The 10,550-nt window shown below is 56.3% G+C and overlaps 1 protein-coding gene across 1 annotated transcript; it reads left to right on the top strand.

The window, feature by feature from the left end:
- On the top strand, positions 1-10,330 carry INSYN1 (inhibitory synaptic factor 1). The gene is made up of 4 exons (XM_039723098.1): positions 1-115; positions 984-1,148; positions 1,684-2,205; positions 9,567-10,330. Exons 3-4 carry the CDS (start codon positions 1,990-1,992, stop codon positions 10,200-10,202), a joined length of 852 nt encoding a protein of 283 aa, XP_039579032.1. The 5' UTR covers positions 1-115; positions 984-1,148; positions 1,684-1,989; the 3' UTR covers positions 10,203-10,330.
- The last annotated feature ends 220 nt before the right edge of the window (positions 10,331-10,550 follow it).

Consider the following 10,550-nt stretch of genomic DNA (forward strand, 5'->3'; position numbering starts at 1 on the left):
GGGACCGGGGAGGCTGCGGCGCGTCCCGGGGGAGCGGGGATGGGGACACCGGGGGAGGCTCCGCCCGCCCCGAGCACGGGGACAGCCCGGCCCTGCCGAGCCCGCAGCGCCGCCGGTGCGTCCCGGGGGTGCCCGAGAGGGGAACCGGGGATAGGGGATGGAGGCTCCGGGGATGGAGGATGAGAGCGGCGGGGACAGACGCAGGGGGATGCGGGGAGCGGGAATGGGGAATCCGGGAGGAGGGGATGGAGAATTCGGGCTGGAGGATTCGGGGCTGGGGGATTCGGGAACCGGGGCTGGCAGCTGCGGATACCGGCACCCGCCATCCCCGGAGCCCCGGAGGACACGGAAACCGGGGCTAGGGAATGCCTGTACCGGGAATGGGAGTTGTCGGTACGAGGGACGGGGGATATCGGTACCGGGGCTGGGGGATGCCGGTACCGGGGCTGGGGGATTGGCGGTACCGGGAATGGGGAATGTCGGTACCGGGGACGGGAGATGCCGGTTGCGGGGATGAGGGATGCCGGCTGAGAGATGCCGGTATCAGGGCTGAGGGATGTCGGTACCGGGAATGGAGGATGCCGGTACCGGGGATAAGGGGTGCCGGTACCGGAGATAGGAGATGGTGGCACTGGGGATGGGGGATGGCGGTACCGGGGCTGCGGGATGCCGGTGCCGTGGACCGGGGATGCCGGTACCGGGATGGGGGAGGGCGGCACCGGGGCTGGAGGATGCCGGTAGCGGGGAGTGAAACGCGGCCCTACCGGCTCCCCCCTCCCCGGCTCCCCCGCCCCGCTCCCCCCGCGCCGTTCCCGGTTCCCGGGGGGCACTCGGGGGCACGGCGCGTTCTCCCCCCGCCGCGGCCGGGGCGGGGCCGGGATCCGGAGGGGGATGGCGGCGGGAAGAGCTCCGGGAGGGGCCCCGGGGCCGCTGCCACCCCCCGCCGGGCTGTCCCCGCCGGTAACGTGTCCCCCCCGCGACAGCGAGCGGAGCAGAGCGGCCCCGGCCCCCGCGGAAAAGCCCTGAGGGAGGCGGGAGCCGGCGGCGAGGAGGAGGAGGAGGAGGGGGAGGAAGCGAGGGAAGGAGCCAGGGGAAAACAGGAGCGGGAAGAGCTCGGAGCGGAGCCCGGGAGCGGCCGGAGCTCGCCGGTGAGTGCAGAGAGCCCGCGTCCCCGGGTGTCCTGTCCGTGTCCCTCTGTCCTCGTGTCTGTCCCTCTGGGTGTCCCCCGTCCCTGTGTGTGTCCCTCTGTCCCTATGTGTATCCCTCTGTCCCCCTGGGTGTCCCCATGTCCCTGTGTGTGTCCCCTGTCCCTGTCTGCGTCCCTCTGTCCCTATGTGTATCCCTCTGTCCCCCTGGGTGTCCCCATGTCCCTGTGTGTGTCCCCTGTCCCTGTGTGTGTCCCTCTGTCCCCCTGGGTGTCTCTCTGTCCCTCTGGGTGTCCCTCTGTCCCCCTGTCCGTCCCGCTGTCCCCCTGGGTGTCCGTCTGTCCCTCTGGGTGTCCATCCCCAGGAGCCCCCACCGCGCCCAGGCTCAGCCTGGGGTGGGCTCAGGGCGGCCACAGGGGGTGACATTCCCAGCGACATTCCCAGGCCCCATCCTCGCCCCCCACAATTTGGGGGGGAGGAGGCGCGGCCAGAGCCCTCCCCAAGGATCTGCCCGTCCCTTGTCCCTCTGTCCCCGCAGGAGGACAGCCGGACACCCCCGCAGCCAACGCCGGACCCGCCACCCCTCCTCGGCGACACCGCGCTGGAACTCCGGGCAAACCCCATCCTCCTCTCCTCCTCCTCCTCCTCCTCCTCCTCCTCCTGCTCCTGCTCCTCCTGGCGGTGCCGCTGCCGCCACCAGCGGTGTCACCGCAGGGCCACCAGCGGTGTCCCCGCCCGGTGCGCGCCGCTCCCGCGGGCAGCCGAGCTAAGATGGTGAGAGCTGCCCGGGCCGGGCCGGGCGGGCAGCAGCGGCATGGACACCGGCCCGGCCGCCTAGGGAACGATGGACTCGCGGAGCCGCCGGGATGCGCAGCGCACGGAGCGGCCCGCCAGCGGCACCGGCAGCACCGGCAGCGGCACCGGCAGCGGCACCGGCAGCGCCGGCCCTAGCGAGGGGGACGGGGAGCGGGAGCGCATCCGCGGCCGCATGAGGATGGTGATCGGGCAGCTCGAGGGCATCCTGCGGGAGCTCAAGGAGGTGGCCAAGGAGCTCCGCGAGGTAGGGGCATCCCGGGATAACGCGGAGCGCGAGAAGGGTTTGGCCGGGGTTTGTCCCTTCCCGGCTCGGGATTTGGCAGCGCTGGGGGGGATTTCCCTGAGGTGGGTTTGTAAAAAAAGGGGGGAATTCGGGAGTTCTTAAAGTGGATTTCCAAAAGAGAGGAGGAAATTTGGGCGTCAGGAGGAAATTTGGGCATCCCTGGGCTGGATTTCCAAAAGAGAGGAGGAAATTTGGGCGTCAGGAGGAAATTTGGGCATTCCTGGGCTGGATTTTCAAAAAAGGGAGGAAATTTGGGTGTCCCTGAGGTGGATTTCCAAAAAAAAAAGGAGGAAATTTGGGAGATCTTGAGGTGGATTTCCAAAAGAGAGGAGGAAATTCGGGTGTCCCTGAGGTGGATTTCCAAAAAAAAAAAAATAAAAGAGGAAATTTGGGAGATCTTGAGGTGGATTTCCAAAAGAGAGGAGGAAATTTGGGGGTCCCTGAGCTGGATTTTCAAAAAAAGGAGGAAATTTGGGTGTCTCTGAGGTGGATTTTCAAAAAAAAAAGGAGGAATTTCAGGAGTTCCTAAGGTGGATTCCCAAAAAAGAGGAAATTCGGGTTGGGAATTCGGGAAATTCTCTGAGCTGTATTTCCAAAAGAGAGGAGGAAATTTGGGGGTCCTTGAGGTGGTCAGGAGCTCCTAAGGTGGATTCCTAAAAGAGAAGAAGAAATTCGGGTGTCCCTGGGCTGGATTTCCAAAAGAGAGGAGGAAATTTGGGGGTCCTTGAGGTGGATTTGCAAAAGAAAGGAGGAAATCTGGGGGTCCCTGAGGTGGATTTTCAAAACAAAAAGGAGGAATTTCAGGAGTTCCTAAGGTGGATTCCCAAAAGAGAAGAAGAAATTCGGGTGTCCCTGGGCTGGATTTCCAAAAGAGAGGAGGAAATTTGGGAGTCCCTGGCTGGTGGCTCCGAGCTGAGGTGGGATCACGGATTGGGGTCCCCTCAGGGCCACCAAAGTGTCCTGGACTTGTGACATTGGGGTGTCACCTGATGGAACCTTTGGAATGTCCTTCGCTTGGGATCACAGATTGAGGTCCCTCAGGGCCACCAAAAATTCCTGGATTTGTGACATTGGGGTGTCCCCATGGGGGATTCGGGATGTCCCTGGCTGGTGGCTCCAAGCCAAGGTGGGATCATGGATTGGGGTCCCTCAGAGCCACCAAAAACTGGATTTGTGACATTGGGGTGTCCCCATGGAGCCACCATGGAATCTTTGGAATATTCCTGGCTGGTGACTCCGAGCCAAGGTGGGATCACGGATTGGGGTCCCCTCAGAGCCACCAAAAAGTCCTGGATTTGTGACACTGGGGTGTCCCCATGGAGGATTCGGGATGTCCCTGGCTGGTGACTCTGAGCCGAGGTGGGATCATGGATTGGGGTCTCCTCAGAGCCACCAAAGTGTCCTGGACCTGTGACATCCCGGTTTTCCCGGTCTCTCTCCTTCCTTCCCATCCCTTTGTGTCCGGAATCATCCCTGGGAATTCTGTGCTGGGGAAAACAATGATTAAAATCCTTGGGTGGAAAAATCCCATTCAAAATCCCAAAAACTCCCATGGGAAGGGCCCATCCCATCTGGAATTTCTGGAATGGGATCAGTGGGGTTCCCTCCCAGTCTTTTCCCTGGAAAAATCCTGCCGGTGATCCCCGATGGGAATAAATCCCCTAAAAATGTTTGGATCAATAGGGGGTTAACCAGGAATGCTTGGAAAGGTCCAGGGATTGTTATCCCAAAAATAACAGCTCTGGGAGAGGGCTGGGATTTATTTAGGAGCTGACTTTTGGGAGTGGGTTTTTGGGACTTTGGGAGTGGGTTTGGGGATTTTGGGAATGGTTTTGGGGGATTTTGGGAATGGGTTTGAGGATTTTGGGGAGATGTGTTTTGGGGGATTTGGGAGCTGGGTTTGTGGGATTTTGGGAGCAGTTTTGGGGGGATGTTTGGAGTAGTTTTGGGGGGATCTGGGCCTGGATCTCTCCATCCCGGGCTCGGATCCACTTCCCAATCCTCTTCCCAAAGCCCTGTGGGGATGGAGGGTCCATCAGATCGCATCCATTGATCCACTGGATCTCAAGGCCTTGATGCCATCAGATCCCATCCTTTGATCCCATTGGATTTCAAACCCTTGATCCCATTGGATTCCAGCCCTTGGATCCCATCATATCCCACCCCTTTGATTCCATGGGATCCCATCCCTCAGATCCCACCAAATCCCACCAAATCCCATCGATTGATCTTATGGGATCTCAAGGCCTTGATCCCATCAGATTCCATCCTTTGATCCACTGGATCTCAAACCATTGGTCCCATCAGATCCCAACCTTTTGGATCCCGACATCCCAACCCTTGGATCCCATCAGATCCCACCCCTCTGATCCCAGCCCAAAATCCAGGATCTGGAGCCACCAATCCCAACCCCCATCAGGAACCTCAGGCTTGGCCTGCAGCCAAAATTCCCTAAATCCCATAAAAACAAGGATGGGGCTTCAGCTGTCCCACATCTGGGTGGGAACATTCTAGCTGGGATTTTATTGGGAATCTCCTGGGAATTCCCCCCAATTCCTTGGGAACATCCCCATGGATTCATTCCAAACTTCCTCTCCTGTTTATAGGGGGAAAAATCCCCCACAGTTCCCTAGGGGACAAATCCCCCTAATTCCTTGGGAACATCCCCATGGATTCATTCCAAACTTCCTCTCCTGTTTATAGGGGGAAAAACCACCCCAAATTTCCTGGGAATATCCCCAGGGATTCATCCCGAACACCCTAGTGTGCTTGGAGGGGAAAATTCCCCCAAATTCCCTCATCCCAAACCTCCTCCCCTGCTTGTGGGTGGAATCCTTCCCAGTTTCCTGGGAATTTGTCCCCTACAAGCAGGAAAGCGGGTTTGGGATGAATCCCTGGCAATGCTCCCAGGGAACTGGGGGGGGGATTTTCTCCTTATAAAAACATGATGAATTTTGGGATCAATCCCTGGGAATATTCCCAGGGAATTGGGGGTATTTTCCCCCTATAAACAGGGGAGGACATTTGGGGTGAATCCCTGGGGATATTCCTGGGAAATTGGGGGGATTTTTTCCCCCTCCAAGCGGGAAAAGCTCCGCCAGCCTCAGCAAGGGAGGAAAAGGGGGGGAGCAAATCCCAAATCCTTCTTTCCGTGTTAATCCCCCGCGGGAGCCGAGTGTCACTGGGGGAATTAACCCCCGGCTTAAAATAGGGAATGATCCTAAAAATAGCCCGGAGTGACACTAAATCCTGTGATGGGAACAGCCTCAAGTGACACCAGTCCCGGGATGGGGACAGGATTGGGATTGGGATGGGGACAGCCGTGAGTGGCATCAGTCCCAGGGTGGGGAGAGGATTGGGATTAGGATTGGCATTGGATTGGGGACAGGCACGAGAGACACCAATCCTGGGATGGGGTAGGATGGGGAAGGGGACAGGATTGGGATGGGAAAAATATTGGGCTGCTCATGGGATTGGGATTGGGACAGCTGTGAGTGGCACCAATCCCAGAATGGGGACAGGATGGGGATAGGGACAGGACTGGGATGGGGACGGGATTGGGGTGGGGATAGGATTAGGGTGGGGACAGGACTGGGATAGGGACGGGTTTGGGATGGGGATGGGATTGGGATTGGGATAGGGACAGGACTGGATGGGGGACGGGATTTGGATGGGGACAGGACTGGGATGGGGATGGGATTGGGGTGGGGACAGGACTGGGATGGGGATGGAATTGGGATTGGGATAGGGACAGGACTGGGATGGGGACGGGATTTGGATGGGGACAGGACTGGGATGGGGATGGGATTGGGGTGGGGACAGGACTGGGATGGGGATGGAATTGGGATTGGGATAGGGACAGGACTGGGATGGGGACGGGATTTGGATGGGGACAGGACTGGGATGGGGATGGGATTGGGGTGGGGACAGGACTGGGATGGGGACGGGATTGGGATTGGGATAGGGACAGGACTGGGATGGGGACGGGATTTGGATGGGGACAGGACTGGGATGGGGATGGGATTGGGGTGGGGACAGGACTGGGGATAGGGACAGGACTGGGATGGGGACGGGATTGGGATTGGGATAGGGACAGGACTGGGATGGGGACGGGATTGGGATTGGGATAGGGACAGGACTGGGATGGGGACGGGATTTGGATGGGGACAGGACTGGGATGGGGATGGGATTGGGGTGGGGACAGGACTGGGATGGGGATGGGATTGGGATAGGGACAGGACTGGGATGTGGATGGGATTGGGGTGGGGATAGGATTAGGGTGGGGACAGGACTGGGATAGGGACGGGATTGGGATGGGGATGGGATTGGGATGGGGACAGGATTGGGATGGGGACAGCCATGAGTGGCACCGATCCTGAATGTGGCTGGGATTGGGATTGGGATTGGGATTGGGATGGGGATGCTGTCCCTGTTCGATCCCAGTCCCTTCAGTGAGGCTGTGTAGGAACCTCAGGTGACAGGGACATGCTGGCCCTGTCCCAGCACTGAAATTCCCATTGCAAACAGACGGGATCCCATTCCAGCAGAACCATTTGGTAATGGGGTATTCCCAAAGACTCCAAGCCTTCTTCCCAATTTTGAATTGTCCCAAAAATGAAGAGGTCAGGAAATCCCTTTTTTTACTCTCTTTCTCATGTTTAGCTCTTTCTTTTCCCAAAAAGAAGAAAAAATAAAAGGAAAAGGGATCTGGAATGGGGAAAAGGACTTTTCTGATTTCCAGGCTTCTCTGGGGATATTCCCAACAACCTTCAAAGCCAAAGCTTGAGGGATGGAGGGATCCCACTTTTCCTGGAAGTTTTGGGGTGGGAAAAGAACGGAGAAGTCCAAGGGGAGGAGTTGAGACCATCCATCCATGGATCCATCCATCATCCATCCATCCATCCATGCATCATCCATCCATCATCCATCCATCATCCATCCATCCATCCATGCATCATCCATCCATCATCCATCCATCATCCATCCATCCATCCATGCATCATCCATCCATCATCCATCCATCATCCATCCATCCATCCATGCATCATCCATCCATCATCCATCCATCATCCATCCATCCATCCATGCATCATCCATCCATCATCCATCCATCATCCATCCATCCATCCATGCATCATCCATCCATCATCCATCCATCATCCATCCATCCATCCATGCATCATCCATCCATCATCCATCCATCATCCATCCATCCATCCATGCATCATCCATCCATCATCCATCCATCATCCATCCATCCATCCATGCATCATCCATCCATCATCCATCCATCATCCATCCATCCATCCATGCATCATCCATCCATCATCCATCCATCATCCATCCATCCATCCATGCATCATCCATCCATCATCCATCCATCATCCATCCATCCATCCATGCATCATCCATCCATCATCCATCCATCATCCATCCATCCATCCATGCATCATCCATCCATCATCCATCCATCATCCATCCATCCATCCATGCATCATCCATCCATCATCCATCCATCATCCATCCATCCATCCATGCATCATCCATCCATCATCCATCCATCATCCATCCATCCATCCATGCATCATCCATCCATCATCCATCCATCATCCATCCATCCATCCATGCATCATCCATCCATCATCCATCCATCATCCATCCATCCATCCATGCATCATCCATCCATCATCCATCCATCATCCATCCATCCATCCATGCATCATCCATCCATCATCCATCCATCATCCATCCATCCATCCATGCATCATCCATCCATCATCCATCCATCATCCATCCATCCATCCATGCATCATCCATCCATCATCCATCCATCATCCATCCATCCATCCATGCATCATCCATCCATCATCCATCCATCATCCATCCATCCATCCATGCATCATCCATCCATCATCCATCCATCATCCATCCATCCATCCATGCATCATCCATCCATCATCCATCCATCATCCATCCATCCATCCATGCATCATCCATCCATCATCCATCCATCATCCATCCATCCATCCATGCATCATCCATCCATCATCCATCCATCATCCATCCATCCATCCATGCATCATCCATCCATCATCCATCCATCATCCATCCATCCATCCATGCATCATCCATCCATCATCCATCCATCATCCATCCATCCATCCATGCATCATCCATCCATCATCCATCCATCATCCATCCATCCATCCATGCATCATCCATCCATCATCCATCCATCATCCATCCATCCATCCATGCATCATCCATCCATCATCCATCCATCATCCATCCATCCATCCATGCATCATCCATCCATCATCCATCCATCATCCATCCATCCATCCATGCATCATCCATCCATCATCCATCCATCATCCATCCATCCATCCATGCATCATCCATCCATCATCCATCCATCATCCATCCATCCATCCATGCATCATCCATCCATCATCCATCCATCATCCATCCATCCATCCATGCATCATCCATCCATCATCCATCCATCATCCATCCATCCATCCATGCATCATCCATCCATCATCCATCCATCATCCATCCATCCATCCATGCATCATCCATCCATCATCCATCCATCATCCATCCATCCATCCATGCATCATCCATCCATCATCCATCCATCATCCATCCATCCATCCATGCATCATCCATCCATCATCCATCCATCATCCATCCATCCATCCATGCATCATCCATCCATCATCCATCCATCATCCATCCATCCATCCATGCATCATCCATCCATCATCCATCCATCATCCATCCATCCATCCATGCATCATCCATCCATCATCCATCCATCATCCATCCATCCATCCATGCATCATCCATCCATCATCCATCCATCATCCATCCATCCATCCATGCATCATCCATCCATCATCCATCCATCATCCATCCATCCATCCATGCATCATCCATCCATCATCCATCCATCATCCATCCATCCATCCATGCATCATCCATCCATCATCCATCCATCATCCATCCATCCATCCATGCATCATCCATCCATCATCCATCCATCATCCATCCATCCATCCATGCATCATCCATCCATCATCCATCCATCATCCATCCATCCATCCATGCATCATCCATCCATCATCCATCCATCATCCATCCATCCATCCATGCATCATCCATCCATCATCCATCCATCATCCATCCATCCATCCATGCATCATCCATCCATCATCCATCCATCATCCATCCATCCATCCATCCATCCATCCTTCATCCATCCATCCATCCATCCATCATCCATCCATCCATCCCCGTGTCCATCTCTCTCTCCCCAGGTCGTGTCCCAGATCGACCGCCTGACGTCGGACTTCGCTCTGGACCTGGAGCCGGACGCGTGGACTCCGGCCACGGCCAGCAGCACGTCCAGCAGTGACCGGGGCGGGGCCAGCCTCGAGCTGGGCCCGCTGGACTTCGCCGCCTCCGACGTCCTCTCGGACAGCTGGGAATTCTGCTCCTTCCTGGACGCCTCCACGCCGTCGGACCCCGGCGATTGCCCGGAGCCTCCGCGGCCGCCGCCGGCCCGGCTGATGAACGGGGGGGTCCCCGTGGCCAACGGCCCCCGCGGGGGCGGGGGGACCCCGGATTCCTCCAGCGAGGAATGTTTCGGGAGCGCCGCCGTTCCCAAAATCCCGGCCCAGCGTCCGGCAGGGACGCGGGAGCGCGTCCGCTTCAGCGACAAGGTGCTCTACCACGCCCTGTGCTGCGACGACGACGGCGATGCCGACGACGGCACCGACATTCCTGACGATCCCGCCAGGAAGGGGCCTCGGGAGCAGCTCCCGAGGAACCCGGGCGTGATCCCGATCCGCAGGGCCATGAGGAACAGCAGCACCCAGACCGTGGCCGATAAGAGCACGCAGACGTTGCTGCCCTACGTCCCGGCCAGGCAGAGAATTCCCAACAAAAACTGAGCCCGGATCCGGGTTTGGAAAGGGTTTGGGGGAGGGGGAAAATCCCTGGGAAAGGGGCTGGAAAAGATCTATATATAAATATAAATATATATTTCAATAAATCCGTACTCCTGATAAACGCCGAGTGAGAAGGTGGCAACAAATATCCCGATGTCCTGGTATCCCAATATCCCAACAGTTTTCCAGGCTCTGGGAATTTTAAATGATTTTTTTTAATGGATAGAAGGAGCTCAATAATTCATCCGGCACGGAGAAATCCCGATCACGACGTGGATGTGCCAGAAGGGCCTGGCCAGCTCTTCTGCAGGGTGGGAATGGCACAGGGATGTGGGAATGCTGGAGGGGGTG

Source organism: Passer montanus, unplaced genomic scaffold (genome assembly GCF_014805655.1).
Source record: "Passer montanus isolate IOZ18808 unplaced genomic scaffold, ASM1480565v1 scaffold5, whole genome shotgun sequence".
In the NCBI taxonomy this organism is placed as follows: domain Eukaryota; kingdom Metazoa; phylum Chordata; class Aves; order Passeriformes; family Passeridae; genus Passer; species Passer montanus.